The sequence below is a fragment of the Stigmatopora argus genome, chromosome 9 (assembly GCF_051989625.1).
Source record: "Stigmatopora argus isolate UIUO_Sarg chromosome 9, RoL_Sarg_1.0, whole genome shotgun sequence".
In the NCBI taxonomy this organism is placed as follows: domain Eukaryota; kingdom Metazoa; phylum Chordata; class Actinopteri; order Syngnathiformes; family Syngnathidae; genus Stigmatopora; species Stigmatopora argus.
This window is the reverse complement of record NC_135395.1, coordinates 3,285,807-3,301,748: the sequence shown is the minus strand read 5'-3', so window position 1 is coordinate 3,301,748 and position 15,942 is coordinate 3,285,807. Positions and strand designations below refer to the sequence as shown.

General features: G+C 41.6%; 2 protein-coding genes across 5 annotated transcripts; one reads left to right on the top strand and one right to left on the bottom strand.

Moving 5' to 3' along the window:
• Positions 1-32: 32 nt before the first annotated feature.
• On the top strand, positions 33-13,973 carry LOC144082289 (long-chain-fatty-acid--CoA ligase 4-like). Of its 4 annotated transcripts, none has more exons than XM_077609335.1 (17): positions 33-155; positions 1,896-1,969; positions 2,134-2,280; positions 2,403-2,636; positions 2,755-2,932; positions 2,997-3,106; positions 5,732-5,870; positions 6,240-6,390; positions 10,065-10,188; positions 10,271-10,342; positions 10,432-10,571; positions 10,669-10,841; positions 11,634-11,708; positions 11,821-12,009; positions 12,090-12,204; positions 12,788-12,945; positions 13,027-13,973. In XM_077609335.1, exons 4-17 carry the CDS (start codon positions 2,409-2,411, stop codon positions 13,182-13,184), a joined length of 2,010 nt encoding a protein of 669 aa, XP_077465461.1. In that variant the 5' UTR covers positions 33-155; positions 1,896-1,969; positions 2,134-2,280; positions 2,403-2,408; the 3' UTR covers positions 13,185-13,973. The 4 variants fall into 4 exon arrangements, with proteins under 4 accessions (XP_077465461.1, XP_077465460.1, XP_077465458.1 ...); XM_077609334.1 differs by having other exon boundaries at positions 2,400-2,636; XM_077609332.1 differs by having other exon boundaries at positions 2,134-2,636.
• LOC144082291 (NTF2-related export protein 2-like) lies at positions 13,737-15,940 on the bottom strand. Its single transcript, XM_077609337.1, has 4 exons — positions 15,629-15,940; positions 15,419-15,505; positions 14,334-14,478; positions 13,737-14,211 (listed from the first exon to the last, which is right to left on the bottom strand). Exons 1-4 carry the CDS (start codon positions 15,641-15,643, stop codon positions 14,027-14,029), a joined length of 432 nt encoding a protein of 143 aa, XP_077465463.1. The 5' UTR covers positions 15,644-15,940; the 3' UTR covers positions 13,737-14,026.
• Between the last annotated feature and the right edge of the window lie 2 nt (positions 15,941-15,942).

Genomic DNA, 15,942 nt, shown 5'->3' with positions numbered 1-15,942 from the left:
TATTGTCGAGAGCAATAAAATGAATTCTCATTGGCGAAGAGAAATGGAATCAGATGACGTCGTAGTTCCGGGGTCCTGAGTCCCGGGAAGAGGTAACTGTCGGTCATTCTGACTGGAGACCCGAGTCACGACGAGCCGGCTTCAAACTACCCGAGGTAAGAATGCTGCCAGCCTGTCAATTACGCTGGCTATCACTCGTTTGGCACCCGCTCTAATCTTATTAGCGACTTTATCCGTTTGTAGATTAAAACCATCCCCTAATGTGAGAGGGAAGTGTACAATTGGTTTAGGACGAATTGTTCCAATCTCCGTTGTCTGGCGGGCATCGGCGGTTGCTCGAACCCAAGCTGGCACACTTGCCCCGGCTTTTGTCTTCTCCGCCTTGTCGATAAATAGCCAAAGGGTCCCGTTTGTTCTCATTTTACCACGGTGGGTCTTTTATCTGTGGCGCAAACGAACGAGAAATGTAGTAAGAATCGGGTAGTGATGCCATTCAAAGACAGCCTCCCATCATATGGCGTAAAAGCACAATTCGTCATTCATTCCACAGATATGAGTAAGTCTTCATTTGAACATGAACGTGCCCTTTTATCGTCTTTTATATCTTTATTTTTGTCTTTTATCTTCCAGTATTAACACAATGCCTTCCGTCGGGATAATTTGCGTATTATTTCCAGCAGCGCCATTCCCACGCGAACGTAATTTAAACACAGAGCACGTCGTTTTAGACTATATTTTGGGGTTCATTTAGCAAGGTCATGAATAAGTTGGTCACCAGAGAGGTCATGAGGATGAGAGCTTGACCTTCACAGTTTGAGGTGAGAAAGATTTCCAGGGGATTGGTTGGAGGAGCCATGTGGGGATTAACTCGTTGCTTGTCATTGCTCACGGTTTTATTCAAGCTGGCTGGTTCCGTGCCATTGGACGTCCATTGCCGTCAATGGCAGCTAATGAATCAGATAGGGTCTCTTTAAATTGATTTTTCATAGTGATGAGTCCTGAGGCTACTGATCTCTTTTGAAGATCTCACAGTCGTTCAGACTTTGACATCACTTGACAATTTTTTATGAATGCACAATGAGGCTGAAACGTACCAACATCCGAGTTAGATTTATTAGAGGGATACGGTCGGATTTTCTGTTTCAAAATATCAATTCCACAATTTGTATGTTGCATTGTCTTCATTTTATTGCCATCAATAGCCCTGTTATGTTGTTTTTATAAGATATAGTTATCTGGAAAAACTTAAGTTAACCGGTTCCTGTTTAGCCTGTTGTTCTCCATTTTAGATTAACCTTTATTCATCCCGTCAAATACATAAAAAAATTCCTCTCCCCAATATACAACATTTACTCTAGTGTGACTAACCCCCCCCCCCTCTTCATTGTGTATTCATTGGCTGGTGCGAGTTACAGTCCGAAAAATACTGGCCTCTGCCCATAGTTGTTGCCACTTGCACTTAAAATGCGGGTTGGCACTTAAAGTCGAAACTGTTTTTTGACGCCTCGCCTCAGGCTCTTTGCTTTGATGCTGGCTGGAACGAGGTCTTGCCTGGCTTGATGTACATCCTGTACATTATGGGATCAGCATTTCCAGGAACTTTTCCTTAGTTCCACGTACAGAAAGTACCTTGTTCTATTGTTACAGTCAAAAGGAACTAAACTGCATTAATGAAGCATAGAAGTACAAATTGCAACTATCTTAGCAAATCACCTGTCAGGTGAACTGGTTGTAATTCTGATATGAATTATATTTGTATTCTGCAGGGCTAGTCTGGTATTTTTTTTTCTTTGGAAATAAAAATTAATTCAAAGCAGTTCTGTTGATTTTTCACAAGTGTTCCGACTTGCTCTGGCAAGTAGTCATCAAATCAGAAAATGTTGTTGGGATTGCAGATATCACCCTACAGGAATTGGTTCCTCATCCATCCTAAAAGCAAGAACTCCGTTTGGTCCTGAAAACTTGCCAGGTATTTGATTTTTAAACGCGCACCTGTTGTGGGAACACGGCGAATTTTCGCAGAGGTTGTGGGTGTAGCACAAAAGAGGCTTTTTGACTTGTTGCCTGGCTGGAGAATTGAAATCTGCCTGTTGTCATTGCCACTTTTTGTGACTGGCTTTTGTTTCATTTCAGTTCAAGGCACTTACAGTGGACAACAGGCATTTTGTGGGCTTCAAAGGCACCAAGTTCTTCCCTCCCCATTTTAAGAGCAGTGCCCCATCTGAGCAGGACTCATCGCTGCCACTCTTCCCCTCCCCCCCACATATTCCTCCTGGAACGGTATGGGTTTTCAGTCAGATATTCTCCAATCTGTCCTCCTCTTTCCAGTCCACCTTGTGGTGTGGCTCTACTCTGTCCTCTCCTTCCTACCATGGTACTACATCACTGGTGCTGGTCAGAAGAACACTATGTCCAAGCGGGTCAAAGCCCGCTCCACGGCCGGCCGTCCCGAGGGACCTTATCGCTCTGTGGACCACTTTGAGTCTCTGGCGAAAGAAGACCTGCCTGGCAAAGACACTCTAGATAAGTTGTTTACATTTGCCGTGGAACGCTTCGGAGAGTCGCCTTGTCTTGGCACCAGAGAGGTGCTGAGTGAGGAAAACGAGAAACAGCCCAATGGAAAGATTTTTAAAAAAGTAAGAACATTGCATTCCGTTCAGGGAAGCTAGTTAACCTGAATTGTTTTCTCTTTTTAAGACTAACGGTTGTTTACCCCCCCCCCCCCCCCCCCCCCCCCCCCTCGGCTCCTCCTAGCTAATCCTTGGTGATTATAAATGGCTATCCTACAATCAAGTGAACTCTGTGGTCAATCAGTTTGGAAGAGGTTTGACAACTCTTGGCCAGAAACCTAAAAACACCATTGCAATCTTCTGCGAGACCAGAGCAGAGTGGATGATCACTGCCCAAACGTGCTTTCAGCATAATTTCCCATGTGCGTATACTTATTAGTCACAACATATGTTATGATTCACTTATTTATTTTTCTTTTCCGACAGTGGTGACGTTCTATGCAACATTGGGAGAGGAGGCAATTGCATTTGGACTGAATGAAACTGGAGTTTCACATCTTGTTACCAGTGCTGAGCTTCTACAGACCAAATTAAAAGTTAGTTTTTTCTACTGAAAGACTTGATTATAATCGTCTTTCCAATTTGCTGTTCTCAACTATGATTATATTTAACTCGTTGTCTGATATTGACGATAAATAACATCAAATTCATTTAAACTGGCGAACTGGCCATGATTGCTTCTATTTGAATGCCACCGACCTCGCTAGACGTCCAATTCGTTTTGTATGAGTTGGACGTCTGCTGCTGTCAATGGCAGCCAACGAGACAACCAAAAAAAGGAAAAAGGTACCTAAATTGAAATGTAAAAAATATTTATAAAAACAAGTGAAATTTCCCGAATACGGGATGAATAAAGTTAACTGATCTAATAACATAATCAAACCATAGGTGGAATATTTACAATCCCATTATTTGTAGTGTTACCAAGTTGCACGGCTGTTTCTATTAAATACACTGCAAGTCATTTAATGTCAAGACTGCAAAGAATAAGGGTGTCGGTCCGTTGAAAACTCAAATTATGACGCATTACTATGCTCGGCAATGCTATGTCTAAATTATACTTAAACTTGATTTAGTTTCACGGACATTCTATGCACCGTCATGGGAATTAAACTCATTAGCTGCTATTGACGGCCAGACCTACCAATACAAGTAGATTGAATATCTGTTACCTGAGTCGCTGAGACGGTTAGGAAAAACCCACCACATCCGTCTTGGTTTCTTGATATTATGGTCCAAACTTTGAAAAGATTCCTCGCCGGCCCTTTGAGGCTGTGACTCCATGTTCTGTGGGAAAGGCTATCACATTCTGTAACCATAAGTGAGTTGAATTAATGGTTGGTGTTGATGTTTTTACCACTTGTATGAAATTTCTTAATTGAGGGATTTACAGTGGGGCAAATAAGTATTTAGTCAACCACCAATTGTGCGAGTTATCCTACTTGAAAAGATTAGAGAGGCCTGTAATTGTAAACATGGGTAAACCTCAACCATGAGAGAGAGACGGAATGTGGAAAAAAAACAGAAAATCACATTGTTTGATTTTTAAAGAATTTATTTGCAAATCATGGTGGAAAATAAGCATTTTCTCGTAGCGCCTTCAACAAATCAATCCAACCCTCAAAAACTATTTTATAGCTATAAAACCTCGACTGCAGCTACAGCTGCGACACATAAAAAATAATCAAATCAATGCACAAAAATGGGGTAAAATCCACTTCCTAGCAGCATTTAATGATTAAATACAAATGCAGTGGTACCTCGACATACGATCGTAATCCGTTCCGGGACTGAGATCGTATGACGAGCTTCTCGTAACTCGAGTGGACGTTTCCCATTGAAATTAATTGAAAACAAATTAATTCGTTCCAACCCTCTGAAAAAACAGGATATTGGATTGGAAAAAATGTTTTATTTCTTCTAATTCGCCATCTATTAACAAAGTAACACAGAACTAGTGGTTTAATAGTAATAAAATGTGTTTAATCTAACTAAAATTGGGCGGATTTCGCTGACAGGAGACATAGACGTATTCCCTTCAAAATATTCAAAAAATGATTCACACAAATGTCCTCACAATAGGATAACCCAACCACTTGCCAACGAGAAATAGTATTGTAATACATATTAGCGATCGCTCCGCTGCTCATAAAGACCGGCTCGCAACTCCCTCGTTGTAATGGCTCTAGTCGCAACCGCTTTGAACGGCGCCTATGAGAGAGAATTGCGACCAGAAATATTACAAAGAGGGAATTGCGAGCCAGTGCCGCTGATGTTCTTATGAGCAGCGAACGAGAAGTAATATAATACTCCTCGTAATAGATAATAATAACAGGAAATGCAACAGCTGAACTTACCCACGTATTGATTGTGGGTAATGAAGTTTCATTCTGAGAAAGAGTGCCATTGCCTATCGGCGTTGTGTGCACGAGTATACTTCATTACCCAGAAAGCCCTCTTTTTGCCCGCGCATGCGCGTTGTGCGTTTCCTGGTCGATGCGTAGGAGAAACTCGTCTGAATTAATCGTTCAGTGCTCGTAGATATTGTTGTACACGAAAGAGATGCAAAAAAGACAGTGCCATGGCCACCTGGCTTGGTCGCAACACGAAACGGGCGACCAAACGTCCGGGCGACCAAACGCCCGGGCGACCAAACGCCCGGGCGACCAAACGCCCGGGCGACCAAACGCCCGGGCGACCAAACGCCCGGGCGACCAAACGCCCGGGCGACCAAACGCCCGGGCGACCAAACGCCCGGGCGACCAAACGCCCGGGCGACCAAACGCCCGGGCGACCAAACGCCCGAGTACCAGATTTCTGACCCTGGCAACAAATAATGGCTGAAATGTGATTGGTTAAATGCTTCAATATGAAAACACACATCTGGAAGCAGTGCAACCAGGGGGAAAAGCAATGAAAGGAAGCTAACAGACCATTTGGAATTATTTAATAAGTATTCATGGACAAAATATAATATATGATTCAGAAATTTCTTAGGCCAGCAGAGAAGGCCTTGAAGGTCCTGACGGCCCGCCACTGAAAATAAGTATTTTGTCAATACCAAAAGTTCATCTCAATATTTTATGTACCCTTTGTTGGCATTTTTTTGTTTAAATGTATGAAGCGTTTTTACATGATGCATTTGCTTTTATTTTGTCAAGAACGTCCTTCCAAGTATCCCAACGCTGAAACACATAATCTATGTGGACCAGAAAAAAGTGAGCACAGGGGGCTACCCATCAGGACTCTCCATCCACAGCATGCAGGAAGTCCAAGATTTAGGCGCGCTGCCTGAAAATAGTGCGTTGTCCCTCAGCTGTTGTTTAGAAGTATCTAGAAAAATTATCATACCCAATTTGAGGTTTTATTTTTTTTTGCTTCAACTATACAGTGAGGGCATTTGTTATGATTCTCACAGTGCTGTTTGTTATGGGTACTTTCCTCTATTTAGATTTTCAACAACAGTTTAAATTTGGTCTCACCAGCAGCAAAGTAGATTTTTATTATTAAAGGTTCTTGACATACAGATTATTTTTCTTTCAAGTTTAACAGATGTTTTTCACAAGGGTATGATAATTTTATAGAAGTACTGTAAACGTGCACAATGAAATAGCAGTTATTGTTGACATCTAAATTTAATAAATTTTAAATTGTCCATGTGTTTTGTAGTGGGACAGGAACTTGTGAAGCCACAGCCCTCGGATGTGGCTGTGATAATGTACACCAGCGGCTCCACTGGGCGTCCCAAAGGAGTCGTAATTGTCCATAGTAATTTGATTGCGGGGATGACAGGCCAGTGTGAACGCATTCCAGGACTCGGGTAAGTTTAAATATAAAATGGTCAAGTGTAGGCAAAGCATCTTAATTTATGTACTGATGTCCATTTTTTTAAAAAAATCAGTGGGTAAGAAACAACAGATGCCAAAAACAACAAAAAAGCAAGTAGAATACTCTCGGCATATATTATGGAATAGATTTTTACAGTTTAAAAAATGATCCAAATAGACAATTTTCTCAGTTACATAGTAACATGTAGTAGTTGCAAATAATAGCCTCACGCAATGTGTGTGGGTTTTGTTTGCCAGTTACTAGAGATGTCAGAAAGAATTTGTGCTTAGATAGAAGGAAGCAAACATCATAGAAAGGGTTCAACAATAGTGTCAAACAGTCTAAAAACATCCTCGCCCGGTTTTGCATAATCAACTACAGCAGGTTTAAGTTTTCTTGGTTTTTTTACACTTTTTTTTTCTTTTTTTACAGCAGAAGAATAACTATTGTGTTCTTATTTCCATTTTAACCCATTCCTGCCAATTGGCTTCTTTTTATTCAGCTAAAGTATTTTTTTTCATATTTCAGTGAGCGTAATTTATATGGATTACCTGCTCATGTTTAGTAGTCATGTTGAAGTGTTCTGGTCTAATCTCATGGTAATTAATGTTCCCTGTACACCAGGGGTCTCGAACTCAATTTACCTGGGGGCCGCTAGAGGCCGAGTCTGGGTGAGACTGGGCCGCATCAGGATTTCCACAAGAAAAGCACTGATAAAACTTTCCAACGTTATCAAATATCTTTATTTTTTAACAAAAAATAATGAATTAAATAAATTAACTTAAAGATGAATAAAAAATAAATCAATCAGTAATATAAAACCAAATAATACTAATGAGCATACAGTAGATATACACTGGCTGGCTAAGTAGAGAAAATGAATTATTTTTATTCCGTTTCAAATGTCTGTATTAACAGCTCTTTAACCTTTAACTTTCTGAACTTGAATGGAACATTGAACATGAAATATTCTGAACACGGCTTCTTTTGCCTACTCCTTGCTGCTAGAGACCTGGCAGCGCTTCTTCTCACATAGTCACATTTGGCTTGAGGGAGGAAGCAGTGGAGACCCTCAGTAGAGCTTGAAGATGCTCATCAGTAAGTCTGGACCTGTACTTGGACTTATTGAAGTTCAAGGTGGAGAAGAGCTTCTCACACAAGTATGTGCTCCCAAAAAGGCACATGGTCCGCTTGAACCTTCGGGAAAGTTCAGGGAAGCTGGGGGTCAACTCTCTCAAAAATTGCCCAAGCTTGTCTGCTTCTCCACTCACCTCCCTGAACTTGGCTTTGAGTGCAGAGTTGCACTGCAGGTCAATGAGCTCCATTGAAGCTCAGGAGGGGCATCTTGCACATCAAAGGAGAAGGGGTCCGCAAAAATTTGAAATGTGGCTTTGTGTGTCTTGAAGTCTGCAAATCTGTGATCAAATTCCTCCTGTAGCTTCGAAATGGCCTCAACATACTTCTCACCACTGAATGGTGTGCCTGCATCCACGAGAGCCTTGCATGCTGGGAAATGGCAAAGGTTTGTCTGAGAGAGCTGGGCTTTCCATAACACAAGTTTAGTGCAGAATGCTCTCACGTTGTCATAGGCAGCACTGACAAGTTGCCCCTGGCCTTGTAGCTTCTTGTTCAGTACATTAAGCTCATGTGTGATATCAACAAGAAAAGCCAAGTCCATGAGCCATTTGGGATCACTTAGCACAGGATCAATCAACTCACAAACGGCGTAGCTAGCTTTGACTGCTGCATTACTGTCTTTGGTAGCCTTCTTGAAGAGATCCTGTTGCCTCAGAAGACGTGTTTTAAGACTGGCAACCTGGTTGGCTCTCTCATCTCCCTGGTATTTTTCGTACTCCTCAGCATGTCTCATAGTACAATTACGTTTCAAATTGTATTCCTTGTGCACCGCAACTTTTTCAGTGTAAATGAGACACGTCGGGGTGCCCCTGTGTTCAACAAAGAAATATTGCACTCCCCACTTTTCTTGAAACTGTCTGTGCTCATCACCGACCTTTCTCTTCACGGCAGGCTTTGAAAGAGACATCTCTGGGGCTCTGTAATATGTTTTTCCACTTGGAATGAGTCTCGGGTTGATCTTTCACATTCAGTCGCGCGGGTTTGTGGCGCATGTGCACTTTCGCTCTCCGTTTCAATCGCGGAGATGGCTACAGACACTGACACAGGCTGGATCACGGATCATAGCGCCTCATTCAGTTCTATGCTGAGAGCAGCGGAGGAGTGTGCGCGCCGAGCGGAGTGATCGGCCTCACGGCTTCTCCTCCGCCAAGCTGATTGGAGGAATGAATGAGTGAGTGAGCGAGGCACTGGACAGCCCGGCCGATGTCCCGCCCTCCAGAGCCGTATACCTCACCGTGATTGGTTCATTCAGCTCCGAACCAAAGTTCCCTCTAATTTTTTGTTGGTCTGAGCAGAAAGACAACCTCCCTGAGCGCACTGAGTACCAGTGTGAGCGACATCATCGGTACTCGGATGATTCGCTTAAAGACGTTTCGCCGACGGACGTTTGACAGACGGGCAGGTCGCCGAATGGACGTTCCACCGAACGTTCATTCGGCCGAACGGAGGTTTCGCCGAAACGGGATTCGAACGCTCGCCCCGCCGGATCGTGTGTGTACAAGTTTTTCAATCTCGGCCCGCGGGCCATATACGGCCCGTCAGGATTTTTAATCCGGCCCGCCGCCGGTGTTTTCCAAATTATAGTAAAAATCAATGTTCGTCTACCATCAATGGCAGTCCGGGAATAAGCACTCTTGGGCAGGCAGATGTAGCAGAACCGAGCCGTAAAATGACAGCAATCGGGTCAAATCCATCCTAAAACAGCATTTAATGATTAAATACAAATACTGGATGATATCGCGATGGAGGCAAAAAAACGTCTATAGACGTCCATTCGCCAAACGGCTCAAAATGCTCTCAAATTCGGTCAAATCCAGCTGAAAACAGCGTTTAATGATTAAATACAAATACTAGTATTTGTATTTAATCATTAAACTAACAAATACTAGTACGACCTGTCCGTCTGTCAAACGTCCGTCGGCGAAACGTCTTTAGGCGAATCATCCGGTCACGACATCATCATTGCTCGCTATCGGCACACCAGTATCACACCTGCCACAAGCAGGTGCATGTCAATGTTCCCTCTAATTTTTCATGTAAAACATGCTGTAAAACAAGAAAAACATGAGTGGACAGAGCTACTGCCACTGGCTGCCACTTAAACGGCGCCATCATGGGGAAAGGGGTAAAAAAAAAAAAAAAAAAAATAAAAAATTAAAATAAAAAATCGATATTTCATATTAAGACGGGGGCCGCAAATTATCGTCCCGCGGGCCGCAGTTGGCCCGCGGGCCGCAAGTTTGAGACCCCTGCTGTACACCAACAGAAATGCAATCAAAACCTCTATGTGCAACTAGTACTTCAAAACCTCTATGTGCAACTAGTACTTCTTTCATCACTAATTTCACAAAAATGAAGTGCTTAGTAACAGTACTTCCTATATTAATGGGCATATGGATGACCAATAAGGTTCCTGACTAAAATTCCAATAACTTCTGAACTCAGTAATGGAAAAGCTGTGTTAAGGAGAAATTGCAGCGTTTCGTGTAAACCAACTCGCCACATTTTTACACATCTGTTCTTCAACAGCCCCAAGGATATTTACATTGGCTACCTTCCTCTGGCTCATGTGCTTGAGATGACCGCGGAGATCAGCTGTGTCACATACGGATGTCCGATTGGCTATTCTTCCCCTCACACGCTGTCGGATCAGGTAGAGTGGTCTACGTCGGCTTGTATTTGTCACTTTGCATTTAACCTCGTCATCAAAAATTCCTTCTGCCCTCTTCTTTTAGTCTTCCAAAATAAAGAGAGGAAGCAAGGGAGACTCCACTGTGTTAAAACCTACGCTGATGGCAGCTGTACCGGTAAAAATCCTTGTTTTTTTTTCCCTACTTCTCTGCATTGCCCTGCTCATCTCAACCCTAATATTTGTTTTATTCCTTTTTAACTTTAGGAAATTTTGGATCGCATCAACAAGAACGTGATGAGCAAAGTGCAAGAGATGAGTTACTTTCAGAAGATGCTGTTCAACCTGGGCTACCGCTACAAACTAAAGCAGATCAAGAGAGGCTACGATGCGCCGCTTTGCAATGCGTGAGAACTTATTGCATTTATCATTTCGCTAATGGAACAAATCAAAGATGAGCAACTCGTTAAACTTGAAATGTGTGACACGTATGCCATTGTGTAGGCTGTTGTTCGCCAAGGTAAAGAAGCTGCTAGGCGGGCGAGTGCGGTTAATGCTGTCGGGTGGAGCGCCTCTGTCTGCAGCGACACAGAGGTTCATGAACGTCTGCTTTTGTTGCCCTGTCGGTCAAGGTTATGGGCTCACAGAAACCTGTGGTGCAGGCACCATCACAGAGGGTAAGGCCAAGCCAATGCAAATGCTATTCAGTCTGAATAAATATCATTTTGAGTGGTTTATCAATATTAGAATTTGCAAAAAGGTGCAAATTTGTAGGCGTACTTCTGATATTATTTCTTCTCAATCACAAATACATGGTCTATTTTTTTATGGTGGGTGATTTTCCTAGTGAGAAAATACTTTGCACACATGGCCTTAATTGTGTTACTTGAAGAGAATGAGTATTTGATCCCATGCCAAGGAGCGCTAAATCAAGCTCCCACAAACCGGTTATGTACCTGGGAGAAGGAAAAATATTCCTCTCGCATGGTTACTTTTGAATGAAAGAATGACTTTATCAGTCTTCATCCAAACTCCGTCATTCGCAACAACGTTTTTAAATGACTTCAAGGACTCTTTCTATAGAATAGAATGAGCCACAATTCAAGTAGTTTTGATGAGAAGCATGCAATCGTTACTATAAGTGGAAGAAACATTCCTTAGTAAATGGAAGAATGCAAAGTAACCAGACGTCCTTTCTCCATGAGCTTCCCCCATATGGAGTGGAAATCAAAAAAATATGGCATCAGTCCTAGAAATAGTCTGAAGGAAGTTGGAACCACAGTCATAAAGACCATTATAAAATGCCTTTTTGAGGTGAGGTTGCCTGATCACTGCACAACACATTTGAGACAATGGCAGATCTAAAGGTTAACTCACCCTGTGAATAATGCAAGAATATTTTTCCAAGATACTACTCCAAGTAAACTTGAAATAAATTGATTAATAACTTTTGTTATCCATTCATACAGTTGCAGACAATAGCACCGGGCGTGTCGGCTCGCCGCTTATTTGCTGTGAGATCAGACTGCGAGACTGGGCTGAAGGTATGTCTGTTTAGCCGACAGGTTACATCTTGAAACGCATTCCACTTAGCTGCATACGTTGCCACGTGGTTATTAAAGTGGGTTTTAAATATGGAATTTTGCCTTCCGACAGGTGGCTACACCAGCAAAGACAAGCCCAACCCAAGAGGCGAGGTCTTAATTGGCGGCCCCAACGTGACGATGGGCTACTTCAAGTACGAGAGCAAGGATGAGGATTTTTTCGTGGACGACAAGGGTCAAAGATGGTTTTGCACTGGAGACATTGGCGAGGTTCACCCAGATGGCTGCCTGCAAATAGTTGGTCCGTGTCATAACCAGGAAGAGCCTGTGGAAGGCTTTAGATTGCTTTGGTTTTAATAGCCTGTTTCTATTTTTGTTCAGACCGTAAGAAAGACCTGGTCAAACTTCAGGCGGGGGAGTACGTTTCTCTCGGTAAGGTGGAGTCAGCCCTGAAGAATAGCTCCCTTATTGACAACATCTGCGTTTACGCAAACAGGTGAGATGTCTCAAAGCAAGTAGTCCCTCGTGCATGATTAAAAAATTAAAACACAGTCTAACTTAGTGCAAATAGTTTGTGCATGACGAACCAACACAATCAGTGAATCCATACAAACTGCTACAAATAAAACAAAATTTAAACATTTAAACTCTGATTTAAACTGTCATCTAACTTGGGAAGTTAAACATTGGACTTGCGTCTTTACTGTGAAAAAAACTGTGGCACGTTACATTCTTTTCAGGCTATAAAGCAAAAAGGATTCTCCATTCTCTGTCTAAGCAGTCGAGCAGGACTGATTAAGAAGAAAAGAAAGAAGTGATTATTTAAAAGGGATAGAATGTTTGGAAGCTGCAAAAAATGGCATCAAAAATAACAAACGCATTCAAAAATTGTATTTTAGGACTGTGAAGAAGTGAATGCCCCCAAAATGTACTCATCAGTCAACTTCCACTGTCACATCCTCTGTTTTTTTGTTTATTGGTAAAAAACGGACTTCCAGTCAGGAGTAATATATTTGTACTGATGTATTTTGAACACTGTGCACGCAGTCAATTTCCACCTTCTTGTCTTCCCCCTTCAGTGACCAAAACTACATCATCAGCTTTGTGGTTCCCAACCAGAAGCGACTAATGGAACTGGCCAAGCAGGGAGGATTGCTCGCACCTTGGGAGGAAATCTGTACCGATCCCAAAATGGAGGTCGAGGTCTTGAGGGAGATCAAGGACGTTGCTGCTAAAAGTAGGAGCTCTTTGTCTTTGAGGCAACTCATACCTGTATTCCCCCCCCCCCCACATTTAAAATATTTCTTTCTCTCTTTAGTTAAACTCCAGCGCTTTGAAATTCCCACTAAAGTCCACCTGAGCCCGGAACCGTGGACACCTGAAACTGGTCTCGTCACAGATGCATTTAAACTGAAGCGCAAAGAACTGAAAAACCACTATCGTTACCACATAGAGAGAATGTACAATGGCAAATAACACCTGTGTTCTCTAACAAGAGGTTTTATTTTAGCTCGGCCACTTTTGTTTGTAAATAGTTTCCTGTTGGGTTCTATGCTGTCTTGTTTTGCAGAGGCACACAACTAAAAATGGGCCAAACTTGGAATTTGAAGCTGTCGATCGGTAGCATTCGGTTGTTAGACGTGCAAGGATTGCTGTTTTTTTTTGTTACATTTTTCCCCTTTCATTCTAAAAGAATCACTCCACTTGTTGCTAATACAGTCCGGTTACATTCATGAATTTATTAGATCGCATTTTTTTTCTTTTTTGGGAGTACTGCTGTTACTGTCTGTGCCTTGAGTCTTCAGCACTTACTGTATGTCTTCAGCAGAATTCTGTGTTGCGGTTTGCTAAGTAGTGAAGTGTTTTTTAACAGCCTTGTGAAACATTTACATGAAGAATGAGGTCACCGACACCCCTACCCAGAGATATGCTTGATAACCTTAATTTATTCTGGCTAATTGTATTCATGCTATTTATGTTGAATAATGCTGAAACAAGACCAAATGTGTAACCATAACGACTCAGGAAGGCCAGCAGCAAATGTTTTATTCTCTGACACTGCCAAAAGTAGGTTGTTTGCACTTTGGATGTGCTTAGTGGCAACAGCTTTACTGTTAGCATTTGTAAAGAGGAATATGGTCATGTCAATATCATGTGTTTTATATGTATACTTTTACTTGTTTGTATACTGTACACAAAACACAGTTTGGAATCACAGGCCTTATTGTTCAAGCATTTCTGAAAAATAAATACCCTTTCATATGGCGTGCCAACATTGCAGAATCACAATCTAAACAAAATAGTTGTGCTGAAATCACTCAGCTATTCCAGTCTTGAAAACGGAAGCGGTCACTAGCGATCTTCCACACGGGCTGCTCGTTGTTGGGCGACGCCTGAGCCGTTAAAAGAAAGTTCTGGTTGAAGAAACGTTGCTTGTTCCCCTCAAACTTGACCGTGCCGCCGGTCACCACCAGCAGAGTCATCTGACCTTGGGTTGCTTGATCTGGAAAACAGATGATATTAAATGTGAGCATTTAAATCCGTCGATATGCTTGACACCCCTGTTCGGTCTTTCTACTGTGATGTACTTTATTATGGCGTTTTGACATTTGTTTTCCCACTTACCGTGGACTGGTTGACAATCCAGCGTATGGACTTGAAACTCGCTTGAAGGCAACGCCTCAAAGAACTCTCCAAGGGCATCTAGTCCGGACACGGTGTTTCCATTCCACACCAACGTTGCCTTATCCAAGTACAGTCTGGTGAGGTTCTGCGATAAAAAGCAGTCAAACATTCGATTAAATAGTTATGATTTTATATGATGATCGCCCCCAAGTAGCATTTGATTCATGAATACATTACATGTAGTCTTCTTAACCTTGTTCAGATTTCAACAACTTGTGACGACATCTAACAACGAACAAAACCTCGACATTGCGTGGTGCTAAACAGGATGCTCTTAGAAGGAAGTGACCACTGAGCTTTAAGTCTTTTTTTAAATAACAGCAGTAGAACATGAATTGGTTTGATCCAACAGCATCCATTTTTCAACCAGAAAATTACTATAATAATGTCACATGAGCTGTACTATAAAGCACAAGTGGGTTCAGTGGTCTGATATTCTGTAAAATTGTTTCTACACTTCAATATGAATTAACTTTATTTCCCTTTCATGAGTCGTAAATTAAATGCCACAAAACTAGGTGTAGGATGCTGTTTAACCCTCTGATGGCAAAATTTCAACAAATTACAATTTAAGAATTGTACTGAATTTTAGGTTTTTTGCTTTCAAGCAGGTGCTAAGAAGTTGAGATAATTAATAAAAATGCATAAATTAATTAATAAATAAAATACATATTTTAAATATAAGCATGATGCATATTATTGACAAGCAAAAAACAAACAAACATTGAGGCTGCATTGATCTTAAATGTAACATTTATCAAATTAAATTCTTAACTTCTCAATTCTTATTCAGATTTTGAATAACCAAAGAGACGACGGTGCTACCACCCAGTGGTCATCACCTTAAAGTATGAATTTAGGCAATGGACACAGTACAATAAATCTGAACCGAGGTCGGCTAGCAATGGCTATTGTTCAAATAAAGTGACATGATTAAGCATATTTAAAGGGAGTAGGTTGAGTTACACCCTTTCAATGTGTGCTTAATATTCCAAAATCAGGAACATCCGTTAAATTCCACTCACTCTTCTCTTTTTATCCATGCAGTCGTAGTAAATGTTGACGAATTCCTCTGAATATCTGCATGACTGGTCAACATGGGTCCTGAAATCCTGGGCAGAAAAATGATTTTTTAGCTTTGATGCTTTCGTTCTTCTCATGCACATCATGCATTAGCTGAATGCTAACTACACTATGATGCCTGTCGTCTAAATAATGTTTAGAACGATTCTTACCAACGTAGCTGCCATGACGAAAATTGTACGCAATTAGTCAAAAATACGATGATTTTGGAATTAGGAATAATATGCAGTTGATGTAATATATTGACAATTCAAAATATTTTAGTATCGACAGTTACTGCGTGGTGGGAGTTATTATTGTTACACAACCCATAAAAGTAGCGTGGCCTACCAAAATAAAACACGTTCTTGTTCATGCAATGTGTTTTTTTCACTGGAAATGCACAATAAGATTGCACGTGTTAATAAAATTCATATTTAGTTGTATACTAAGATACAACGCTCAGCATTGTAGGATCTTATATTTA